Source organism: Pteropus vampyrus, unplaced genomic scaffold (assembly GCF_000151845.1).
Source record: "Pteropus vampyrus isolate Shadow unplaced genomic scaffold, Pvam_2.0 Scaffold68, whole genome shotgun sequence".
In the NCBI taxonomy this organism is placed as follows: domain Eukaryota; kingdom Metazoa; phylum Chordata; class Mammalia; order Chiroptera; family Pteropodidae; genus Pteropus; species Pteropus vampyrus.
This window is the reverse complement of record NW_011888849.1, coordinates 2,027,073-2,053,592: the sequence shown is the minus strand read 5'-3', so window position 1 is coordinate 2,053,592 and position 26,520 is coordinate 2,027,073. Positions and strand designations below refer to the sequence as shown.

The window sequence follows — 26,520 nt, the reverse complement described above, 5'->3', positions numbered from 1 at the left end:
TACCAAGTAGGTGAAATCTTTACAGAGGTGCAGTCTGAGGAGTTTGGCACCAAATAAGTTAAAGATTTGACAAACATTATGTAAGGAAAAAAAACTACAAAAAATATTGCAATGATGTGAAGCTATAAAATACAGCTAAATTATCTAGTTTTACCTCCAAAATAAGAGGTTAAGCCAAGTGAGCTTCCCTAAGTTTTCTAATAAGTGACAGAAGTAGGTCTTATTAGAGAACTTTAAAGGTCTACTTGTTTCCAGTCTAGTTTGTTTTCTATTTTACCACTGTTTCCTATAGGAAAGTCCTGGATCTACATAAAGTGTATACGTACAGGAGAGCCCAATACTGTTATAATGAATACGTGCAGCATATATAATTGTAAGTCCACTGTATCATAAATTTGGCCTAAAACTAATATATTCTTTGTAGTAAAACATTGAATTTTTGGTAATTTTGCCTGCCACAATATAGAAGATTGTAGAATATAGAAGGTTTAAATGAGTATTTGTCTGGATACTTACAGAAGGTTGTTCGTAGATATTTAAATTTTCTTTTTACAAATTTCATTGAGTATAGGCATTCAAAATCATATGGTCACGGCAATATGCAGATATTTGTTGTGAAAATTTAGAGAGGGTTCTAATAAACATTACAACCGCTTTTAAAGATGAAAATAAGTCAGAAGGCATTCTGAGAGTTATGTATAGGATGGGTGAGGGAGTTCTTTTTCTGGGGACGGGATTTGGGGTCTGACTTAGTCGTAGAACTTTTTAAGAACACCACCTGTCAGAAGAAAAACTTTTTCCCTTTCTTTTGTCTCACTATCTTTCTGAGTCACTGTTCACCAAATCCTATAGCAAAAACTGATGAATGAATGATAAAGGCAAGTATTTAGATAGCATTGAATGAATAAAGTGAGATGTGTCCATGCATAGTATATGTCTAAAGAAAATTAATTTTTGCATGTCTTATAAAAATGTATTTATATTCACTCTGTGTGCTACTCAGTATATTAGAAGCAAAAACTATGTTGTGTTACTTTTTTTCCTTATGCCACTAGTTTTAATTGCCTCAGATAGTTTTCTTGATATATGCTCTTTTTATGTACGTTTAATTATAAAATTTGAACCTTTCCTCTTAGTGTTTAGTTCTGAAGCAGTTGAAAAGTTTTCTTAATACCCTTAGCCTTCCTGACTGAAAAGGATCTATGTTATTTATATTTCTTACCAGTTATAATGATTTTGTACTTATTAGTGACTGGCTAGTTTGAGAAATACTACCAGAAAAAAGAAAAACACCCTGCTCTTTTCATTTCCCCTTTGTAGATTGTCTTATAAAAGGCTTTCAGAGCTTTTTTTTAGCTCTTAATGAAAGAAAAAGAATCCCAGAAGAAAAATATGAGCCTCTTTCCAGTCTAATGTTTAAGGCTCATGATTAGCTTTGGGACCTTACTTGCTTTTTCTTTTTCATTTGATGAAATCTGAAGGTGTATTCACTAAATCTCCCCTTATATAGGATTGGGCACAGTCAGTATAACCTTGCCCCTTGTCACCATCTTGTTTAAAGTACATATTCCATATATATGAAGCCACCTTCCTTTCATTACCGGTCTCATTAAGCCTGATTAATAGTGTGGCGGAAGGGCTTTACCTATATCAGGGGTCTCCAACCCCCGGGCCATGGACAGGTACCAGCCCATGGTCTGTAAGGAACTGGGCCACACAGTGGGAGGTGAGTAGCTGGCAAGGGGAGAGAAGCTTTATCTGTATTTTTAGCTGCTCCCCAGCGCTAGCATCACTGCCTCAGCTCCACCTCAGATCATCAGGCATTAGATTCTCATAGAACCACCGGTCCTTGGTAACAAAATTGTTGGGGGCCTCTGACTTATATGATATGTGGACAGTTGGTGGTAGTTACTTCTAACTTTCCTTTCTAAAACATTAGGATTTTCTTATGTCCCCAATACAAAGTAGCAGTTTTCCAGTTCTCCCCACTTATTCCAGGTATAAGGCATTGTATTTTATTCCCAACTTTATTCATTGGCGAGATCTGAACCATGGTGCTTTGGCTCTGGATTTTGTGACATTATGCTGTATGCCTTTATAAAGTCTTTCCTCGGGTCTTATTTATTGCCATACCTGTCATTTCTATACAAATGATTCATATACCTATAAACTTCAGTCTCAACTTTCTCCTGAACTTCAGATCTCTATTCCAGCTATCTTTGTTGGTCTCTCCTAGCTATCTTGTCCCTGTCACTAGTAAATTTGTCATAACATTTCCTCACTAGTTCTTAACATTTCTTTTAATGACATCTTTATTTTCTAAGATTAACTTTCTCGGGATCCTTTCATTTCCTTAGCATTTCATTTAATTACTATACCATATGTGTCTTATTTTAGTGTTTCTCCTAACCTCTTTTTAATTTTGCCATGATTATAGTTCAGGTCTGCACTGTTAGTCTAAAATTCTCTACATATTTTCTTGCATTTTACTTCAGTGCTTCATACTGCTGTTAGATTAGCCTTCCTAAAACAGCTCCAGTCCCATCACTTCTTTTACTCAAGACCTTGATGGTTGAACTATACACTCAAAAGTCTCCACAATAGGGCTTTAGCTACTTCGATAGTGATAGCTCCTGCTGTTCTCTCTCTCTTTTTTTTTTTTTGCAATAATATTCCAAATTTATGGATTGGAAGATAATATTATCAATGTGTCAATACTAGCCAAAGCAATTAACAAGTTCAATGTAATAATTAGGAAATTTATAACAGCGTGTTTTTTTTTTTTGCCATTTTAAATTTATTTATTTATTTTTATGGTGACATTGGTTAATGAAATCCAATAAGTTTCCCTGCTGTTCTCTTAAGTTCACCCTGAATTACAATCAAGTTGTTATTCACTTCCCTAAATTTAGTTTTCTTTTTCTTATTGCTGTGCTGTTGTTATTCCCTCTTCCAGGTGTCTCTCTCCCTTTTCCTTTCTCCACCTCAACTCCAGTATTGAAATCTTATTCTACCTTTAAGGTCCTTCGCATACACTATTTCTTTGGTGAAGCCTTTTCAGTATTACACAGTTGAAGATACAGTATTTGCTCTTTCTGTTCCCAGTCCTTAAAGCACTTTTCTGACTTGTATCTTAATCGTAATCTGTAGTCTACTTATTTGGGTATTTGCCTTGCCCATTCACTCCACCTCTCATAGCAAGTTCCTTGAGAGTAGAGATGTCCTACAACCCTAGTATAGTTCTTCGTTCACAGAGACTCAATGCATTTATTAACTCAAACTTATACATATGAGAAAACACATGTCAGAATAACCATTATATTTTTGTTATTTTAGGCTTGACCGTCTTTTTATCTTACTGGATACTGGCACTACTCCAGTTACAAGAAAAGCTGCTGCACAGCAACTTGGAGAAGTGGTGAAACTTCATCCCCATGAACTAAATAATCTTTTATCTAAAGTAAGAACTCCTTTTTATTCCCTCTTAGTGTAATATAATTGTAGAAATTTGTCCATGATTAGGATCATAAAATTAAAGACAGAAATTGTCTTATTTTAGTGACAATTTGTAGTCTTCAGATTTCATTAAGTATCTTAACATTTCTCCACATATTTTAAAACTTTTGCTATTTCTTTATAATTTATTTAGTTTGTCACAGGATTTAAAATGTTATTTTTTACATCGAGTTTAATTGTTTAAGGAATTTGACAGCATAGAACCTATTATCTGTGGCACAAATTTGAATCTGACCCAATTTGGTAATGGACTAAGTTGTTAATCTAGTTTGTTAGTGGTCTAACTTGTTCTTTATGGCTAATAATTATATCATAGTTGGCAGTCTTCAAATGGATGAGTACTCATGGAAGATGATTAAAATATATGAGAAGCTAGTTGTCATTACATACTTAGTTATCAGCTTTTTGAAAGTAGAGACTTTCTGTTTTGGTGGATTAGTGTTTTCATAATTCTAGCCCATGTTCTTTCCCTAAGCAATGGCTGTACTTTTACTGAACTCTGTGGACTTATAGAAGTGTGTCTGTATGATAGTAAACAGCATGCAAAGTAAAAACTGAAGCACTTTGGTACAGGGGAGAATAGGAGATAGGATGAAGGAACAATATGATAGTCCAGACATTGGAAGCTCCAAGATACCTCTCTTGCCACCTGTCTTACCCGCTCCTTTCATTCTCATTTGTTCCTACCTGATTCATATGAATAGGAGTTCTAAGTCCTTTGTTGATATCTGCAAATCTGTTCTATGTAGTTCCTGCCATTAGGGTTAATAGTGACTCTCTTTCCAGTGTATTCCCTGCTTAGATATTATCAGAACTTTCTAATTAAGATGTAGATGGAGAGAAAGTGATTTGACATCTACAGGCTTCACATTCTCAGAAAGTAGGATGCATATTAGGCAATATTATACCCATGTAAGGTGGAGGGATAGAGAAGCATACCCATTTCTTCTCATCCCAAGGGAAGAGAGGAGGATTGAATGAAACTGGAAACAGTGAACTAGTCTAATCTGTACTGAACTGAAAAAGGTTTCCAGCCTTCCAAGTGTGTTCTGGTCTTTATAACTCAGACCCCAGCGTATGGGTTGCCATCAAATAATTCCAAAAGAGGCAAAGTTTGTCTTTAGCATCTTCTTATCTCCTGTCCTCTTTTCTCTGCCCTCATTGTTTTTCTGATGCCTTTTAGTTTTGTTTTTTAAACAGCTTTATTGAAATATAATTTATATACCGTACAGTTCACTCATGTAAAGTGTATGATTCAGTGATTTTTATTATATTCACAGATATGTGCAACCATCACTATAGTCTAGTTTTAAAACACTTTTATCTCCCTCAAAAGAAGCTTCATACCCATTTAGTAGTCACACTCCATCGCTTTAACTTTTATACCTAGTCCTAGGCAACTACTAATCTATTTTCTGTCTATAAATTTGCCTGTTCTGAACATTTTTTATAAATGTGTAATCTTTTGTGGCTGGTTTCTTTTACTTAATATTTTCAAGGATCTTTCATATCGTAGCATGTCTCGTAACTTTATTCCTTTTTATTGCCCAATATTATTCTGTTGTGTGGATACGAATATACTGTATGGATATACCACATTTATTTGTTCATCAGTTGATGAACTTTTGGGTGGTTTCTACTTTTTGGCCTATACTATATAATGCTGCTGTGAAAATGTACAGTTTTTGTGTGGATATATGTTTTCCTCTCTCTAAGATATATATACCTGGAGTAGAATTGCTGGATCATATGGTAACTGTATTAAACTTTATAAGGAACTGCCAAACTGTTTTCCAAACTGGCTCCACCGTTTTCCATTCCTGGCAGTAGTGTATGAAAGATCTGATTTCTTCACATCCTTGCCAGAACTTGCTATTAACTGACTTTGATTATATTCATGCTAGTGAGTGTGAAGTGGTTATCTCATTGTACTTATTTTGAGTTGTAGAGTTCTTTATATATTTTGGATACAAGCCCCTTATCAGGTATTTGATTTGCAAATATGTTCTTCTAGTCTCTGGGTTGTTTTTCACTTTTTTAATGGTATTCTTTGAAGCACAAAAGTTACTAATTTTGATGAAGTCTCATTTTTTTTTTTTGTTTAATATCGCTTGTGTTTTTGGGTCTTATCTAACCTAGGGTCACAGAGTTTTACCCCGATATTTTAAGAATTTTATAGTTTTTAGTTCTTACTTTTAGACCTATGGCCCATTTTGAGAGAGAGAGAGAGAGAGAGAGAGAGAGAGAGAGAGAGAGAGAGAGAGTGTGTGTGTGTGTGTGTGTGTGTGTGTGGTGTGAAGTAGAGGTTCAAAATCATTATTTTGTTGCCCCAACACTATTTGTTGAAAAAACTACTCTTTACCCATTGAATTGTCTTGGCACTCTTGTCAAACATGAGTTGACCATAAACGCATAGTATTATTTCTGGACTCTAAATTCTATTTCATTAATCTATGTATCTGTCCCTTTGCTAATATCACACTGTCTTGATTACTGTTGCTTGTAGTAGGTTTCAAAATCAAGAGTGTGAGTCTACCAATTTTCTTTTTCAAGATTGTTTTGGTGATTCTGGGTCCCTTGCATTTCTGTGTAAATTTTAGGGTCAACTTGTTCAGTTGAGATTTTGAGGAATAATATTGAATCTGTAGATCAATTTAGGGAGTATTACTATCTTAACAATATTAAGTCTTTGATCCATGGACATGAGGTGTCTTTTCTGTTTATTTAGATCTTACTTAATTCTTTTCAACAGTGTTTTGAATTTTTGTAATTTTAAGCATACAAATATTGCACTTGTAAAATTTATCGAGTCATTTATACTTTTGATACTATTTTAAATGGGATTGTTTTCTTAATTTTTTTCAGATTGTTTACTGAAGTTTATAGAAACATTGATTTTTGTATATTGATCTTATATCTTGCAATCTTGCTGAACTCATTCTTTCTGCAAGTATTTATAACTTTTTGCAGTATTGGGACCTAATATATAGGTCCCAATACTGCAAAAAGTTTGCATTTTAGCGTGTTAAAAGCTGTGTTGTTTTTTAAATGTACTTAAGCATTCTTTTATTTAAAGTTTCCTATTTTGTTTTTTAAGGCATAGTGATATGTCCTGTGAGAGAATCTTATAAATGATTTTAATAATTTTAAGATGTTTTATATAAATTTGAGGGCTGCTAAATTATAAATTAATAAGTAAATTTGTATATCTCTTTTCTGCCTTGAACAAACAACATTTTTTGGTATGTAACTATTTTATTTTATAATTTTTTAAGGTGTTGATATACTTACGGAGTACAAACTGGGATACCCGGATTGCAGCAGGACAAGCTGTTGAAGCTATAGTGAAAAATGTACCTGAATGGAATCCAGTGCCAAGAACCAAACAAGGTGCTTTTAAGTTGAAAAACTTACTTGCAATAAAAACCTAACTGTAGAATTAACTGTACTATACATTTTATATTTTAACAATTTCATTTTTAATTTAAAGGCTTAAGTGTCATGCGTTTTAAGTATAGCCTTGTCAGGAAATGACATGAATAAGGTGATTTTCACCACACTTTAAAAAAACTACAGGATAAACAAAATATTTTACATATTTTTAAAAATTATTCTATAGTATGCTTGATTTACAGAGATTATTACTTCTTTCAAGGAATTTATGTCCTAAAAAATTAAATCAGTAACAAGTAAATATTTTACACAGTTTATTTTTTTGTTGTTGCTAGAAGACTAGTATAATTATTTTCTAAATTTAAGTACAATTATGTATGGATATTTGGACAGATAAGTCTTTAATTTTTTATATCTTCCTTAGATGTCTTGTAGTGGAAATTATTTTGATTGCCTGTAATGATATTTAAAAATGAGTGTATGCTTTATAAAATGTGTAAAGGTGCACATTTTAATTCAGGGAAAATTTAATATGGTGCAACCAGTTTTCATTTTCAAGCTGCTTTGATAATATCACTTTTATCATAAGTCTTAGCTTGTCTAAAATTGTTGCTTTAACTTGCTGGCACCTGTTATTATTTTGAGTGATGATGTTAATTTCTCTTTTCTCTCATCAAATGAAGTATACAAACTAGAAGAAGTTATAACTTATTTTTAGGAAAAACTTTTCAAGCTTGTTATTCCTGCTTATTTTGGTATATAGAGATATTAGAACTCAGATTCTTATCTACAAAATTTATTGAATTACTTATACTAGCATTAAAATTTATAGTAAGGTTACTTGTCATCACTAATTCTCTTTAAGTCAAGCAATTATATTTTAGTTTGCAAATTAATTACATGCAAATGCTAGCTAATTAAACCATTAAGCTGGTGAACAATCTTACAATATGTTTTAAAATTTATAATGGCATAACCGTTTTGAAGAGGAATACAGAACATTTTTAGCTGTTTTTGGGCCTCAGATCTCTATATAATTTTAGCAATTTACCAAGAGATTATAATTTGCTTTATATTATGAGAAGTGAGTTCTGTTGAATGAATAGTTGTTTCGTGTCCTAGATATTCCTCAGGTGTAAGGAAGGAATGATGTTTTTTAGTCTTTTTTATGAATATAGTCTGTGAATTGTTTATCATCCAGTTTAGCACTATAATAAACTCATACTGTTTTTAAACAATTTAATGGTAAGTGGAGACAGCATGATATTTCAACATGGGGATACATTTCTTCATATAACGTACTTTTGTAGTCAAAAACAGCTATACATACACCCACTAACATTCTCACAGTTTGTAGGAGGGGAGCCACCAACTAGTTTATTCATGAATAAGAGCTGATCATAAATAAATCCTTGGTAGCTTTTCTACTTCCTTTCACCTTTTACTTTTCTTAAAATATTACTCATCTACGCTGTTTTCTTTCATTTTACACTTTGGCTATATGATCAAATTAAATATTTTTTAAATTTTATCTAGAACCTACTTCAGAAAGTGCTATGGAAGATTCATCTACTACAGATCGATTGAATTTTGACAGATTTGATATATGTAGGTTGTTACAGCACGGGGCATCATTGTTGGGATCTGCTGGTGCAGAATTTGAAGTGCAAGATGAAAAATCAGGTATGTAGTAGTTCCATAGAAGAAAGTCTGAAATATGAGTGTTCAAACTAATTTATTACTTGGTGTGCTATGTATCAGTCATCAGTGGGTGGGGAAGATAACCAGAAGTATTTGGTCTAAAGCTACCATATGAATATTTTTCTTCCATTAAGTGAACGTGTACTATATATTTGCAACATTAATAGATAACATTTTACTATTTCAGCAGCCATTTTATTATGGAATATAGAAATTATAAAATATTACCCAAGCCTCAGTTGAATAGTTTTAAAATCCAAGATTAGTTCAGATTATGGTAATGTTTTCACAATTCTGGATTTGAGAGGCTTTATGATAGCTTTTTTTTTTATTATGTCTTTTAAATATTTAAATAATTGGATCTACTCATGCTGGTGACCAAAGCAAAAACTAAAAATGAAAAATAAATCTTGGATAGGTAACTGTCCCATTATCTTTAAACTTACAGAATCTATCTGGATATAAAATAAATGTTTTGGCCATTCAAGAATGGTGCCTTGAGTGGAAAAAACCTTGATGTTTTTAATGGATTTCTGTAAGTAAATAAGTTCTTGTGACTAAAACAAAAAGAGAACAGTGTTTTGTTTTGTTGTTAATTAAGTTAATTGTTAGTCAAAGCATATCTTTCTAAGTTCTTCAATTGGTACATCTTTTAAAAAATGTCAATTACCATTCCCTTTTGCTTAATATGGTTTCTATTGAAAGATCTAGTTTAATTGCTTTTGGAGAAAATTAAGAGGAAAATTTGCTTAAGTTCTGGAAAAGCATAATTTTAATAAAGGAGGTAGAAGTCATTTCAAAAACTTTCCAATTTGAAAAAAAATAAACAGTTTACTAATCTTACTAGGGTACCTGTGGACATTGTCATAGATCTTTGGCTCTAATCCAGGAGAAAAAGTATCACCTTTGTCATTAAAAAAAATAGTGTTTGGGTCTTATCTTAGGTACTGATTTAATATAAAATAGATCTGTGGAGAACTCTAGGAAATTGTATTTAAAAGAATAAACTCTGCTTATGACTCTAAGGTATAACCAGGATTAGGAACCCAATTTTTTAGAACTCAGTTTTAAATGCTGGTTAGTCATAGTGTACTGAACAGTGCTCATTTAAAACCCTGTAATTAGGTTTTCTTTGAAATGTATGCTCATCTGTGTTTGTCTTCTCTTATATATGAAGAATACATACATGATTAGTATAGGTGCTGGTCCGAGTTGTTTTTTTTTTTTTTTTTTTTTTTGCAGTTGTGTAGATTTTTTTTCCCCGTAGGACTTTTTCCTGGATGAGAGTACTTGTTATACAGCAGTCTTCTCTTTTGGATGCCTAGTGTTTTTTCCTCCAGATAGAGCAGCCTTAAAAAATGTTTTTAAGTAGCTTTATTAAGACAAAATTCACATTTTATGCAATTTGTCTGTTTTAAAATGTGTAGTTCATTCGTTTTTAGTCTGTTAACAGATATGTGCAGTCAATTTGAGAAAATTTTCATACCTGAAGAAGAAACCCTATATCCTTCAGCTATCACTTTTATCCCCTTTACCTCCTTCACTTTTCTTCCCAGCCCTAAGCAACATTCTGTCTCTATAGATTTGCCTATTCTGGACATTTACTGGCTTATTTTACTTAACAAAATGTTTCCAAGGTTTAACCATATTGTAATATATTCAGTACTTATTTCATTTTTTTCCTAAATAATTTTATTACTGTTACATGATGTATCTTTTTTAATTGCGATAGAATATGGATAATATAAAATTTATCATCTGAACCATTTTTAAGTGTATAGTTCAGTAGCATTAACGTTCACATGGCAATCTCCAAAATTCTTTTCATCTTGCAAAACTGAAATTTTATACCCATTAAACAACAATTCCCATTTCTCCCTATCCCCTAGCCACTGGCAACCACTGTTCTACTCTTCGTCTTTATGAATTTGACTACGCTAGGTCCTTCATATAAGTAGAATCATACAGTATTTGTCTTTTTGTGACTTATTTTACTTAGCATAATCTCCTCAAGGTTTATCCATGTTGTATGTGTCAGAATGTCTTTCCTTTTTAAGGCCAAATAATATTCCAATGTGTGTTTATACCACATTTTGTTTCATCTATCAATGGATATTTGGGTTGCTTCTACCTTTTGGTTATTGTGAATAATGCTGCTATGAACATGGGTATGCAAATATCTGTTCGAATTCCTGCTTTTAGTTCTTTTGGGTATATACCCAGAAGTGGCATTACTGGATCATAGTGATTCTATTTTAAAAAAATTTTTTTTAGGAACTATCATACAGTTTTCCATAGTGGCTATACCATTTTACATTCTTACCAACAATGCACAAGGTTTCCAGTTTCTCCACATCATTGTTGTGTAGGGGGACTCATAGCCGGTGTACTGGTGTGTTAAATTAAGAATATGTAGATTATGACCTACTGAATGAGGAGGCACAAGCCACTCACACAGGGTCATCGGCAGGTAGCTTTCTCAGCATTTGAGTTCCTGCCTTGGGAAAGTGAAAACCCAAGGGTTGTTTTGATGGAAGGCACACTTTCAGTATACTCATAGAAAGGAAGTAAAGCCACAAGAATTATGATTTAGAGATCTCAGAAATGAATGGGAGATGATGGTGGTGGAGGGGTTGAAGTGGGGTGAGACGGGGAAGACAAGCAGTTCTCTATTCCAAGTCATAAGAAAACAGGAGAAAGAGATCAGGGTAGTAGGCATCTATTATAAGGTGGTTATAGTGGGTAAAGGGTGGATAAGGTGGTTGCTGGGGAGGTCGCTAACTTTTCTTGGGCTCAATTCTTATGTGGTTATTTTTAAAAATGCCCCAGGAAAAAGCAAAGCTGAAACTTGTGGAGGGAATGCTAGGCTCCAGTGCTTATCTAAATGTCCAGACTCTAGGTATGAGGAGGGTCGTCATACTGTAAAATGCCTAGGCAGCAACTCAGAATAGCTGGTTTTTTTTAATCACACTTTTAAACATTTGTTATTTTCTCTGTGTGTGTGTGTGTGTGTGTGTGTGTGTGTGTGTGTGTGTGTGTGTGTGTGTGTTAGTGATAGCTGTCCTAATGAATGTATCTCATTTTATGGCTGAATAACATTTCACTATATGTGTATCACATTTTGTTTATCCATTTCTCAGTTGATGACATTTGGGTTGTTTCTACCTTTTGGCAATTATGAATAGTGCTGTGATAAACATTCATGTACAAGTCTTTTTTTTTTTTTTGTGGACATATGTTTTCATTTCTCCTAAGAGTGGAATTGCTGGGTCATGTATTTTACCATTTGAGGAAATGCCAGACTGTTTTCCAAGGTGGCTCTACTACTTTACATTCCACCAGCAATATATGAGGGTTCTCATTGTTCTTGCCAACAATTTACTATTAACTGACTTTGATTATATCCCTAATAGTGAGTGTGAAGTGATGTTTCATAGTTTTAATTTGTATTTTCCTGATGACTAATGACATTGAACATCTTTCATATATTTATTGACCATTTGTATATTTACTTTGGAGTCTGTTCAGATCCTTTGCCCATTTTTAAAGTGGGATATTTGTTCTTTTATTATTGAGTTGTAAGAGTTCTTTAAATATTTTGGATACAAGCCCCTTATCAGATATTTGATTTATAAATATGTTCTTTCAGTCTATGAGTTGTCTTTACACTTTCTTAATGGTATCCTTTGAAGCATAGAAGTTAGTAATTTTGAAGAATTTAATTTCTTTTTGTTTGTTTCTCAAGTTTTTGATGTCACATATAAGAAGCTATTGCCAAATCTAAGCTCATTTACCTCTTAAGTTTTCTTCTAAGAGTTTTATAGCTTTAGCTCTTACTGTCAGGTATTTGATCCATTTTGTGTTAATTTTTGTATACATTGTGAGGTTATGGGTTCAGGTTTATTCTTTTGCATGAGAATATCCTCTTGTCTCAGCACCATTTGTTGAAAAGAACTATTCTTTACCCACGGAACTGTCTTGGCACCCTTGTTGAAAACCGGTTAGCCATAGGCACATAGTTTTATTTCTGGACTCTCATCTATTCCATTGATGTTTGTTTATGCCAGTATCTCATTGTCTTGGTTACTGTTGCTTTGTGGTAAGTTTTAAAAGAAGCATGGGCCTCCAACTTTGTTGTTCTTTTCAAGATTGTTTTGGTAATTCTGTGTCTCTTGCATTCCATGTGAATTTTAGTATCAGTTTTTTAATGTCTGCAAAAAAGCCAGCTGGTATTTTATAGGAATTGTATTGAATCTCTATATCAATTTGGGAATTATTACTATCTTAACAATATTAAATATTACCCATGAACATGGAATGTTCTTCTATTTATTTATATTTTCTTAAATTTCTTTCACCAATGTTTTGATGTTTTCAGAATATTAGTTTTAAGTTTTGCTTTTGATGCTATTGCAAATAGAATTGTTCCCAATTTCATTTTTGGGTTGTTTCTTTAAAATTTTTTTCCCCTCTCTGTTCTTTAGATTGGGTATTTTGTATTGCTCTATCTATAAGCTCATTTATATTTTATCTTACTATCTCCATTTAGCTGTTAAGCCCATTCAGTGATTTTTAAATTTCAGATATTGTTATTATTTAGTTCCAGATTGATTTTTTTTTTTTTTAAAAGAGCTTTACTGGCATATTTTGCACATTATATAATTTACTCTTTTCAAGTTTATGATTCTATTTAGTTCTTTTTTTTGTAGTTTCTGTTTCTTTATTGAGATACCTTATGTTTATCATCATTGTGTCAGTGTCTTCCTTTACATTGAGCATTGTTAAACTTGCTTAAAAATCTTGTCTTCTAATTTCAACAGCTGGGTCATCTCAGAGCTGGTCTCCATCAAGTCTTTTCTTTTGATAATGGGTTACATTTCCTTGATTCTTTGTATGTCAGTTAATTTTGGATTATATCCCTCACATTATAAATGCAATACTGTGCAGCCTGGATTTAGTTATAGTCTTCCAAAGAGTGTTTTGGTTTGTTTTTTAGTTTTTGTTTGCTTGCTTGTTTGTTTCAGCAGGCATTTAATTTGGCAAAACTCAAAATATAGACTCCTTTGCAGTGGGCAACAGCTCAAATCTCAGTTCAGTTTTTAGCTGTAGTTAGACTGTGTGGAGTCTCCCCGTGCATGCATAGTTCAGAATTCAGCCAGCGATTTGGCTGAGTTTACACAGAATTTGATCCTTCTTTCTGGCTCTCTACTTTCTAGATTTTCCCTGGTTGCCTTCCAGTGGCTATAGTGAATCCTGACTCTCTTTCTTTTAGTTCTTCAAGCCAGAAAAACTGCCCCCCCCCCCCCCCCGCCGCAACTTTTAGTTACCCCACATACCATGGACTGGGCCTACTTTCAAAAGCTGCAAAATTGGGAAACTCCTCTAGTGCCATCCATGCCTTCCAGTTATTGACAGCAACTCCCCCAAGTATATGCCTACTTTTGTTCTCTTTCCACTGCCTTCAGGTAGTTTTTTGTTGTTGTTGTTGTTTTTAATTTAAATTAGTTTCAAGTATACAGAACATTGGTTAGACATCTATATAGTTCATAAAATGATCCCTCCAATTGCTCCTTCCCTCCCCTGGCCCTCTACCTAGCCATGATATTAATGCTAACTGCATTCCCTCTGCATGCTCCTCTTCCCTGTGACCATCTCTTGGGTACTAATTTGAACTTGTTTAACTCTCCACCCCATTCTCCCAGCCCTCCAACCCCCTGCTCTGTCCATCACCAAATTGTCCACTATATTTGAAAGTCATTTTTTGGTTAGTTTGTTCTTTCTGTTTTAGATTCCGCATATAAGTGAAATCATATGATATTTATCTTTCTCTATCTGACTTATTTCACTTAGCATAATAACCTCTAGGTCCATCTATGTCATTGCAAATGATAGGATTTCATTTTTTTAATGGCTGAGTAATATTCCATTGTATATATCAACCATAATTTCTTTATCTAATCATCTGTTGATGGGCATTTAGGTTGCTTCCATATCTTGGCTGTGGTAAATTGTGCTACCATGAATATTGGAGTGCATAGATCTTTATGAATTATTGTTTTGGTTTTCTTTGGACAAGTACCCAGAAGTGCAATTGCTGAATCAAAAAATATATCCATTTTTAATTTTTTGAGAAACTTCCATACCATTTTCCATAGCGGCTGTACCAATTTGCAATCCCACCAACAATGTACGAGGGTTCCCTTTTCTCTGCATCCTTGCCAACACTTGTTTTTTGATTTATTGATGATAGCCATTCTGACAAGTATGAGGCGATGTCTCATTGTGGTTTTAATTTGCATTTCTCTGATGGTTAGTGACCTTGAACCTCTTTTCATATGTCTATTAGCCATATGTATTTCCTCTTTGGAGAAGTATCTGTTCAGATATTCTACCCATTTTTTAATTGGATTATTTGTTTTTTGGTTGTTGAGTTGTATAAATTCTTTATATATTTTAGATATTAACCCCTTATCATATGTATCATTAGCGAATATCTTCTCCCAGTTGGTTGTCTTTCTGTTTTGTTGGTTTCCTTTGCTGTACAAAAACTTTTAAGTTTGATGTAGTCCCATTTGTTTATTTTTTCTGTTGTTTCCCTTGCCCAGGGAGATATATCTGAAAAGAAATTCCTGTTAGTAATATCAGAGAGTTCAGTGCCTATGTTTTCTTCTAGAAGTTTTATAGTTTCGAGTTTTACATTTAAGTCTTTAATCCATTTTGAATCTATTCTTGTATATGATATAAGAAGGTGGTCCAGCTTTTTTTTTTTTTTTTGCATGTATCTGTCCAGTTTCCCCAACACCATTTATTAAAGAGATTGTCTTTACCCAATTATATATTCTTACCTCCTTTGTCATATATTAAGTGAGCGTATAGGCGTGGATTTATTTCTGGGCTTTTTATTCTGTTCCATTGATCAATGTATTAGTTTTTATGCCAGTACCATGCTGTTTTGATTACTGTAACCTTGTAGTATAGTTTGATATCAGGTAGTGTGATACCTTCAACTTTGTTCTTTCTCAAGATTGCTGTGGCTATTCGGGTGTTTTTATGGCTCCATATAAATTTTAGGATTATTTGTTCTAGCTCTCTGAAAAATGACATTGGTATTTTGATAGGGATTGCATTGAATCTATAGATTGCTTGGGTATGGCCATTTTAACGATGTTGATTCTTCCTACTCATGAACATGATATATGCTTCCATTTATTTTTATCTTCTTCAGTTTCTTTTTTCAATGACATAATATTCTGTAAACAAATCTTTTACCTTCTCGGTTATTTTGATTCCCAGGTATTTTATAGTTTTCGGCGCAATTGTTTTCTTAATTTCTTTTTCTGAAAGTTCGTCATTGGTGTATAAAAATGCCACTGACTTCTGAATATTTATTTTGTAACCTGCTACTTTACTGAATTCATTGATCAGTTCTGTTTTTTGGTAGAATCTTTAGGGTTCTCTATATATAGTATCATGTCATTGGCAAACAATGAGAGATTTACTTTTCCTTTCCAATTCAGATTCCTTTTATTTCTCTTTCTTGTCTTATTGCTGTGGCTAAAACTTCCAATACAGCGTTGAGAGGAGTGGTGAAAGTGAGCATCCTTGTCTTGTTCCTGATCTTAAGGAAAATGCTTTTAGCCTTTCCCCATTGAGTATGGTGTTAGCTATAGGTTTGTCATATGTGGCCTTTATTACGTTGAGGTATGTTCCCTCTATTCCCACTTTGCTGAAAGTTTATCATAAATGGAAGCTGGATTTTGTCAAACGCTTTCCCTGCATCTATTGATATGATCATATAGTTTTTATCTTTTGATTTGTTATGTGATGTATCACATTAATTGATTTGCAGATATCGTACCAACCTTGCATCTCAGGAATAAATCCAGCTTGATAATGGTGTATGATATTTTTAATGCATTGCTGAATTTGGTTTGCTAATATTTTATCGAGGATTTTTGCATCAGTGTTCATAAGAGATATTGGCCTATAGTTTTCTTTTTTTGTACTATCTGTCTGGTTTTGGAATCAAGATAATAGTGGCCTCATAAAAGGATTTAGGGAGCCTTCCCTCTTCTTGAATTTTTTGGAATAGTTTGAGAAGAATAGGTGATAGTTCTTTGAATGTTTGGTAAAATTCACCTATGAAGCCATCTGGTCCAGGACTTTTGTTTTTTTGGAAGGCTTTTGGTTATTGATTAGATTTCATTGGTGGTAATTGGTCAGTTCAGATTTTCTGTTTCTTCTTGATTCAGTCTTGAGAGATTGTATGTTTCTAGGAATGTGTCCATTTCCTCCAGATTGTCCAATTTGTTGGCATATAATTGCTCATAGTATTTTTTCATGATCCATTGTATCTCTGTGGCATTCATGGTTATTTCTCCTCTTTCATTTCTGATTTTACTTATTTGAGTCCTCTTTTTTCCTTGATGAGTCTGGCTAAGGGTCTGTCAGTTTTGTTTATCCTTTCAAAGAACCAGCTCTTGGTTTCCTTAATCTTTTATATTGTTTTTCTAGACTCTATTTTGTTTATTTCTACTCTGATCTTTATTATTTCCTTTCTTCTATTCACTTTGGGCTTTGTTTGCTGTTCTTTTTCTAGTTTTTTTAATTGTAAGGTTAGATTGTTTATTTGAGCTTTTTCTTGTTTCTTGAGGTAGGCCTGTATTGCTATGAATTTCCCTCTTAATACTGCTTTCACTGTGTCCCATAAATTTTGAGTCATTGTGTTTTCATTTTCATTTGTCTCTAAGTATCTTTTGATTTCTTCCTTGATCTCATTAATAACTCATTCATTGTTTAGTAGCATGTTATTTAGCCTCTATGTGTTTGTGTATTTTCCAGTCTTTATCTTGTAGTTGTTATCTAGTTTCATACCGTTGTGATGAGAGAAAACAGTTGATATGATTTCAGTCTTCTTAAATTTATTGAGACTTGATTTGTGTCCTAATATGTGATCTGTCCTTGAAAATGTTCCATGTGCACTTGAGAAGAATGTATACTTTACTGCTTTGGGGTAAAATGCTCTGAAAATATCTATTAAATCCATCTGTTCTAGTGTGTCTTTTAGGCCCATTGTTTCCGTGTTGATTCTTTGCCTGGAAGATCTGTCCATTGGTGTCAGTGAGGTGTTAAAGTCTCCTACTATGAGTGTATTACTATTAATCTCTCCTTTTATGTCAGCCACTAATTGCTTTATGTATGTAGATATTCCTATGTTGGGTGTGTATATTTTTACTAGGATTATGTCCTCTTGATTTATCAATCCCTTTATCATTATGTAATGCCCTTTTTGACTCTGATAGCCTTTGTTTTAAAGTCTATTTTATCTGATATAGTATTGCTACCTAGGCTTTTTTTTTCATTTCCATTTGTGTGAAATATCTTTTTCCGTCCCTTTACTTTCAGTCTATGAGTGTCATTTGATCTGAAGTAGGTCTCTTATAGACAGCATATGCATGGGTCTTGTTTTCTTATCTATTCAGTTTCCCTATGTCTTTTGATTGGAGCATTTAATACATTTACATTTAAAGTGATTACTGACAGGTACATTGTTACTGCCATTTTATTATTCATATTTGTTATTTCGGTAGTTTTTTTTTTAATATATATTTTGGCTACAGTTATCTGTGGAGGGTTAGTCCAATAAAAACTTACTCTGCCATTATTAGAAACAGATCATTATTGTTTTTAAAATATTAACTTTTGTATTCTCAATGACATGGATGGACCTAGAGGTTATTATGCTGAGTGAAATAAGTCAGACATAGAAAGATAAATACCATTTGATTTCACTTATATGCGGAATCTAAAGAACAAAAAGAAAAAACTAATCAGACATTCATGAATATAGAGGACAATCTGGTGATTGCCAGAGTGGAGTGGAGTTGGGAGGCTAGGAGAAAGGGGTGAAGGGTTAAAGAAGTACAGATTAGCTGTTGATAGATGGTCACGAGGATGGGGAGCACCGCATAGGGAAGGCAGTTAGCGTTAATATAATGGCTAGGTATAGAGCTAGAGGAGAGAAAGAGTAATCAGGGGGATTGTTTTATAAACTACATAAATGTCTAACCAATGTATACTTGAAACTAATGATAAATTTTTTAAAAACTTTATTTTCAAGTTAAAAAAAAAAATGTTGATTTTTTTTTTTTTCCAGTAGTGTAAAACTATCTCTTGCAACTTGGGGCTATTTTTAGCCTTAGTTTTTATGTTTTAAATAATATCTTTCATCTGTTTTCCAGTGAAGTATTGCAAATTGTGACTTGGGACAGTCACAATCTGTCTACTTTTATGTTTTTATCTTTGTTATTTGGAATGTTAGGACTATGCCATCTCAGAATACGTAAAAGCCACACTTGGAATAAGCATGTATTTGCTGAGATCTTTTTCTGTCAATAAAATCTAGATTTTTGGTTTTTTAGCTTTTTTAGATCTTTCAGAGACTACAAAGTACAAGGTGTAGTTATACAATAAGATTGTTTTTTTCCATAGGACGGAATCTCATTTTATGTATATTTGATAATTGACAGTAGGGCAATGGGACAGTCTCGATGAAAGCTCCTAGAGTGTTTTGTCAGCTAGAACACTATTCCATTCATGGTTAGATAATGAGAGTTTATGACACATTCAGAAACTGAGTATGATTTGTTTTATTGCCAGGAAGGATGTTTTAATATTATTATTATTATTATTATTATTATTTTCTTGTATTTTGAGTATGATCTTTATTAGAAAACTTCTTAACTCATGTGGAGGAAATATATTTCTTTTCTGTTTAAAGGTGAAGTAGATCCTAAAGAGAGGATAGCACGCCAACGAAAACTATTACAGAAGAAACTTGGCCTTAACATGGGAGAAGCTATTGGAATGAGTACTGAAGAACTCTTCAATGATGAAGATTTGGATTATACCCCAACTTCAGCAACCCTTGTAAACAAACAACCTGTAGGTAAAACCTTTGTTTGATTGCAAGTAGTAATACAAAGGGCTTGCTTCATTTTGCAATGCAATTGCAATTTAAAAAAAAAATGCTATCCTTAATTCTGCTCATTGCTGCTTAGTGACATCATAATTTAGTGTCTTTATAAATTGGACTTCTGGTGACAGATTTTAAAGAGATGGAAGTTCACCCTACCTTGTAGAGACTGGACAGTTAGATAAAAGCTGTGGTGGACCTTTTAGGAGTCATGGGTATTGAGAGATTGCTCTTTCCTTTGTTCTTTAGCAAAAGGGACAAAAAGTAAATGTTTGAGCGAGAGGAGTTAGGAAGGCCTATCATAGATAAAATAATACAAGAAATCTTTAAAGCTATGATTCATTCTTTTATTTGACAAAATAACAAACATGATAAAAAGTAGATTTTAAACAATGCAAAAAAGCATATATAATACGAAGTAAAGGAAGTTTCTTTTCAATAATTGATGGACATCCATGTCCCCATGCCCCATAGGCAGCCCTTTATGAGTTACTTGCGCATCCTTTGTGAAATTTTCTGTGTACACAAAATATATGTGTCCATTTAAGCCATGTTTACTTTTCCTACTTTGTGTAGCTTAATATATCAATATATACAGATTGATCACATTTTTTGACAGCTTCATGCTATTTCGTTTTATGGCTGTACCATAATTTTGCTCTGTATTCCTCCTTTTTCCTCTATTCTTCAAATTCCCAATGGATGCCTATGTGCTTCCTTCTTTGTGCCCCAGGCTCCTTTTAAGCTCCAGTAGAAGCTGTGGCTTTCTCCTCAGAAAAATTCACATACAAGTGAAATATTACCTTTCCAGGGGTTCAGTACTCTTTACTCTTGCCTCTGCAATATCCTTTTAGGGTTCCATGGGTCTTGTAAAGAACTGCTGCTTTGTAGTCATGAAACCCTTATCTTTTGATTTCCTTGGCCTTTTCCTTTAACTGGAAAATGATCTGTTTGCCTTTATACTAGTTGTTCTCTAAACAGTTAGAATTTATAAATTATATTTTTTGTGCTTGGAGTGTGTGCGACGATAAGTAACTTTTGTAGGCAAAAAAAATTGCACATATCGGAGGGAAAAGGAGAGTGTAAAGAGGCAGAAAATATAATGACAGGAAGGGATAGAAAGAAATGGAGTACAAAAGGAAGCATAAGATGTAAATAAAAAATAAAGAAGAAAATAGAATAAAAGAGAACAAGAATATAATAATATGATCACAGTGTGGTAATTTGGCATGGTGTAAGAAAATGAATGGTCAGTTATATTTGAGAAAATGGGCTATATACAGAATACTTGGATATGGGATGGAAATCGACCAGTTTAAGGTTTGTAAGATCCAAATTTGGTTGTCACAGACTTTTGGGAGGAGTTGCCATAGGCACAGCTAACCCATGGTTAGTTGCTGCTGTAGGGTTACCACTGCTGCATTGCTTTGTGTATGTACCAGTGGTCTCTGGACCAAGACTGTAGCATGGTGTTCACACCAGTGACCCTAATTGGTTGTAGAGTGTAAATTTCAATTGAATCTTAATCAGTTAAGGGCAGAAAGGATTTTTAGGCTTGGGCTCAAAGCATTTCTATCTCATAGTCTTTATAACATCTCTCACGAATGGAAAAGACATCAAAAATAGTAGGCAGTGAGTGCTTAAGAGGAAGGGAGCATATGGGCTAACTTGACTATAGGATGCTGGACCGATTACTTCTAGCTATAATTTTAATTTTTTTTTTCAGCAGATAGTGATTATCAGTTGCTTTCATTGACATTCTTCAGTCTCATAACTTTTGGCTGGTATTATGATAATTTTGAAATCTCAACTCTTCAAAGCCCTTTCTCTGAGTTAGAATCATACATTTGTGCCACGTCTGTGACAAGAAAAATTAACAAACACATGAGCATCTCTTGGGAATTGGAAGACTAGGGAAGAAGGAAGAAGAAAGTGCTGTTATGGCACAGCCATACAACAGAATAGCTGAAGCCATCAAAAAAAATGTGATCCATTTGTAAATAGTGAAATTTATAGACTTAGTCCTCTTCTGATGATGAGACTTTGGATATTTATTTTAAATTCTAAAGTTCAAACTCAGCATTCTTTTATTCTTTTAGACTCTCCAGGCAGCTGAATTGATTGACTCAGAATTTCGAGCAGGAATGAGCAATAGACAAAAAAACAAAGCTAAAAGAATGGCGAAGTTATTTGCAAAACAGAGATCCAGGGATGCTGTGGAAACTAATGAGAAGAGGTAGTAATCTTTTTTTTGCTTATCCATTTAGAATAGTAATGTTATATAGCTTAAATCTGTCTGCTTGATTTCTGAAAACATTTTCCTGATGTTGTCTTTAGCTGTGGAGTACCATTTGGATTTTCTTTCTCAATTGTCAGAGAGTATTTACTATTACTAAGAACTAGGGCAACTTCTCCAGAAGAATCCACATATGCAGAAATTTTTTCCTTACCAATTATGAACTCCAAATGAGGGCTGAAGATTTTCCAAGGGAAATGCTTTCCAGACAGAGGGAACAAGTATAAATGCTTTAATCATGAAATACTCAAGGAACAGAAGGGCAGTATGGTTAGGATGAGTGGATAGAAGAGTAGTAAAGAGCGAAGTCAGATGATGGTCTAAAGACCATAAATTAAGAATACTGTATTAGTAAAGTGAGAACTGTTACAGTATTACATTACCTGTTCCCTAGGCTGGAGGCTAAGGCAAATATTAGCTAATAATCCAGGCTTGTTTACCTAATCCTGTTGTAGGAAAGAAATCTGTGGTTAAAATCACAGCCCTCACTTTCTTAATGAGTTTAATAAGAGTGATAACTGTATATGGCACCCTTTGAGCAGCATTCTCAAAGGGTGGTTCAAAACAACTCCCTTCAGAAGCATTTTGAGGGGCTTGTTAAGATAAAGATTCTTAGGCCACACTCCCCTCTATTGTATCAGAATCTGTGGTGGTATTGAAGAAATGTTCGAGTAAATGATAAGCACTTGAGAGCCCATGAAAATAAACTTGTTACAGATGTTGGAACCTTTTGCTGTTCTTTTCATTTATATTAAACTAAAAAGCAAATGTTTACAGTGTCATTAAAAGCTAGGCACAAGGGGGATAAATAATAAACATCTACTTGGTATAAGTTTTTATTTGTGGTTTTTTTTTTTTAAATCTAAAATCTTTATTGAGCTTATTAACTGCAGGGTTTTTAAGTTAATAGCTCATTAGGATCGGTTAGTAACCTAGTGAGTATTACTACTGGCTTTATTTATATAAGCATTTTTACCCAAATATTTGAATATTGGAAATGTTAGACCTTATTTTTCAGAGTTTATGATTCATTCATTCCATTAATATTTACTGAATACGTCTATGTGCCAGATACTGTTCTAGGCCTACAGGATGCAGTAGTGAATAAAATAGGTAAGATTTCTGCCTTCATGGAATTTACATTCCAGAGAGAAAAGTAGATGAAGAACAAGATAAATAAGTAAATTGCATGTTGATAATGAGAATTAAGAAAGAAAAGAGAGCAAGCAAGGAAGGAACATGTGAAATGTTTTTTGGGTAGAGAGTTTGAAATTTTAGATAGGCTGGTCAGGGAGGGAGTCACAGAAATGACTTTTCAGTAAAGATCTGAAAGAAGTGAGAATACTAACTTTGTGAATAGTGGCAAATGCCTGGAAGTAGAAACATACCTAACATATTCAAAGAAAGAGGACCAATGTGGCTAGATTAGAGAGAAATAGGGTAAAATAATAGCAAGTGAGATTAGGGAGGCTCAGATTTCTTTCGTCACCTTATAGAAAAAAATAATTGGCCAGATAATTACACTATTAAGATGGAATATTTATAGAAAATAATGCTATATATGTATACATATATACATATATATGTAGCTTAACTGTGCTAGCTGTTTCTGTTAACCTGAATAGTTTTACTTGTCTTCGCCTTTGTAATCTTGTTATTAGGTTAGCTTTAATATTTTTGGTTTTTTAGTCATAAAAGAGCATTTCCTCAGATTTTCTGGACACATTTTTCAATTGTCTTATCTCTGTGTTTTTCAAGAACTAGTTAAAATTATAGTGTATCACGCAATGTATTAGTTTTCTCCAGGGTACAACAGCCTAAAAGAGTTATGTTCGGCCAGATTTAGGTTGTTAGACTAAGAGAGTTTAAAAAGGTGAGGAGCTGGTTGTAGAGAGGAAGAAAAAAAGAAAGACTTGTTAAATTTGAGGTCTAATTTGAAAGCAGTTATTTATTGATCTATTTTACTTTCATCAATAAGAGTAGTAAGATATTTTGCTCAAAAATTAAGTGATTAATTTTAGTTATTTGCTACATGAAATTTTAAGTAAACCATATAAGAGGAATATGGCAGAACATTTGTTTAAATAATAGATTCTCTTAACATTCATTGTGGTTCACATTATCCTTATTCATTTTTTAAATGGTGACTTTTATTTTTTAGCAATGATAGCACCGATGGGGAACCAGAAGAAAAGAGACGAAAAATAGCTAATGTTGTTATTAATCAGTCTGCAAATGATTCCAAAGTCTTGATTGATAACATTCCAGACAGTTCTTCTTTAATTGAAGAGGTACAATTGAAATGCCCTGAAGTGTCCTTTGAAATTGTTTGTAATTTTTTCATACTAGTAGATAATATTTCATAATCTGTCAATTGAAAAATTTTATTTAAAATCTTACAAGTATCTACTTCATTAGGAAAAATTTTAATTATTTAAATTTTTAAAAACTTGACTATTACTAGACTTAAAAATAAAAACATTTTTTAAAATTAATTAAACTATTAGCAGAAAATAGACCTTTTGAATTAGTAGTAATTTTACTTTTCTTATTCAGACAAATGAATGGCCTTTGGAAAGCTTTTGTGAAGAACTTTGCAATGACCTTTTTAATCCCTCTTGGGAGGTATGATTTCTCCATTATAATTTCTCTCAGCTTTATTTTCTTTGCTAAGAAGGGAACTATGTCAAGCTCAATCTATTTTTTCACAGTCCTTATTCTTACCCTGTGTCCCTTGGGACTACTGGTCAAGACACTTCGTATTATTCACTTTCTAAGTAGAAAACTTAAGACTGATTTTTACCTTTCATAACCTTTTTGTGATATTTCTTTAGTGAATTGTTCATTTCTTTTCATTCTTTTAGCTGTAATAAAAAGACTTGCATCTCTCTCTCTCAGACAGTAGAAATTTCCTTTGGAAGTAGACAATTTTAATTAAAAGTAGTAGTTTTCACACCAGCTTTTTAGCCTGAAAAATATGTCTTCAAAGAGCCTTTAACAGGTCCCATTATGTAAAAGAGATGAAAGTGAAGTTCTTCTGGTTGAAATTGAGGGTTGGTAGTCTCAAACTATTTTGTCCCATTTCCCTTGACCTTTGGGTAATTGAAAAAACACTGGTTCGGAATACCTTTTAGCAGCCTTTCTGCTCCTTGATATACTTCTATTTAAAGCTATTGAAGTTTAACTCATGTGGTCTTGAATAAATGGGTACACCCTGTCAGTGGCTTGTTTCCTCCCTTCCAGATGATACTGCAGAAGCTACAGTAAAGATACAGGGCACAGTAAAGCATTAGTCATGAGATATTTTATTTGAATTGTCTTTCTTTGACACTTAACACTCGTAGCTTTAGAACTTAGTTTTTGAGGCATATATTTCTAAAATATTAATATTGGAGCTATAAAGAACAATACGTGATACTTTATGCTCCTTTGTTATGATAATGCTAAATGCACGTAAAGTGTTGAGGAGGGACAGCAAATAGATACTATCTCTGGAGAATTTTAGAATAACTATTTTCTTAGCTTATTAAAAAAAAAATTCTGCATAAGCAAAATTGTAAAATTCACATATGTGATTTTTCCTGGGTAGTAGAGGAAAAAGACATTCTTGTAAAGTGCTACTTAGTTTGTTTGAATTTCTTAAAAGTCTAGTATTTTTTTTTTTCAAATTGAAGAAAAGTTAAACTCAGTTTCTTAAGCATTTAACTTCTGATGTTTGCTTCTTGGTTCTTTGTAGGTTCGACATGGCGCAGGCACTGGACTTAGGGAAATCCTTAAAGCCCATGGTAAAAGCGGTGGTAAAATGGGAGATAGCACTTTAGAAGAGGTAAGTATAGTAAAGCAATAATTATCACCAGGTTTCTGGTACTGGCCTCTTTTCTAAGACAAGGAAGTAACAGAGCATGTGCCATGAAGTAGAAATGAGAGGTAAATAAGAAAAAATAAGGAAAAGTAATTATGAGGGGGAAAAGTAAAAAGATTAAGAAGGAATCTAAAAAAATAAGGAAAAGTAATTATGAAGGGGAAAAGTAAAAAGATTAAGAGTTCAGAGGAAAGATACTCAGAAAAATTGAGTAGAAAAATATGTAGAAGCAAGAATATATGAACGAGGTATAAAGGATTGGAAAGTAGAGTAAGATGTGTAAGAGGATAGTTTAGAGTTCAGTGAACAATATGATTGGTGTAGCCTAGAGACACTGGTAATAGGCTGGATAATAGATAAATGACATAATTGTTAATAGAGCAACCTTAAGTAGTTTCTTAATTGTTTTTTGGAGTGCAAGTAACATAATAGAATTCATGAGTTTTAAAGATTTTGTATAGTATGTCTGAATCTAATAATCATAGGATGTGATTATATTAAAGATAGCAGTTGGGACTGTAATACATTTTGGTTCTTGTTCCTATGGCTAAAATAATCCATCGCAATATTTTAGTCTTCCATTTAGAACCTAATATGTTTACCCTAATACAAAACGTGATCTCTGTTACTAAAAAATGATTGTTTAACAGATGATTCAGCAACATCAAGAGTGGTTGGAAGACTTGGTTATTAGACTCCTTTGTGTTTTTGCATTAGACAGATTTGGAGACTTTGTTTCTGATGAGGTAAGTATCACTTCAGGGAGGCTTTGCCCAA

At 33.2% G+C, this 26,520-nt stretch overlaps 1 protein-coding gene across 4 annotated transcripts in view; it reads left to right on the top strand.

Moving 5' to 3' along the window:
* The window catches only part of BTAF1 (B-TFIID TATA-box binding protein associated factor 1), an 88,601-nt gene that overhangs the window by 9,586 nt on the left and 52,495 nt on the right, over positions 1-26,520 (top strand). For 2 of the 4 annotated variants that reach the window (XM_011361573.2, XM_023531444.1), the window contains exons 2-10: positions 3,337-3,460; positions 6,792-6,906; positions 8,446-8,592; positions 19,391-19,554; positions 21,685-21,821; positions 24,043-24,172; positions 24,438-24,506; positions 25,618-25,707; positions 26,394-26,489. In XM_011361573.2, coding sequence (XP_011359875.1) covers positions 3,337-3,460; positions 6,792-6,906; positions 8,446-8,592; positions 19,391-19,554; positions 21,685-21,821; positions 24,043-24,172; positions 24,438-24,506; positions 25,618-25,707; positions 26,394-26,489 — 1,072 coding nt within the window. Of the gene's footprint in view, positions 1-3,336; positions 3,461-6,791; positions 6,907-8,445; positions 8,593-9,054; positions 9,146-19,390; positions 19,555-21,684; positions 21,822-24,042; positions 24,173-24,437; positions 24,507-25,617; positions 25,708-26,393; positions 26,490-26,520 lie in introns of those variants that run through there. The other 2 variants (XM_023531445.1, XM_023531446.1) reach the window with 2 other exon arrangements.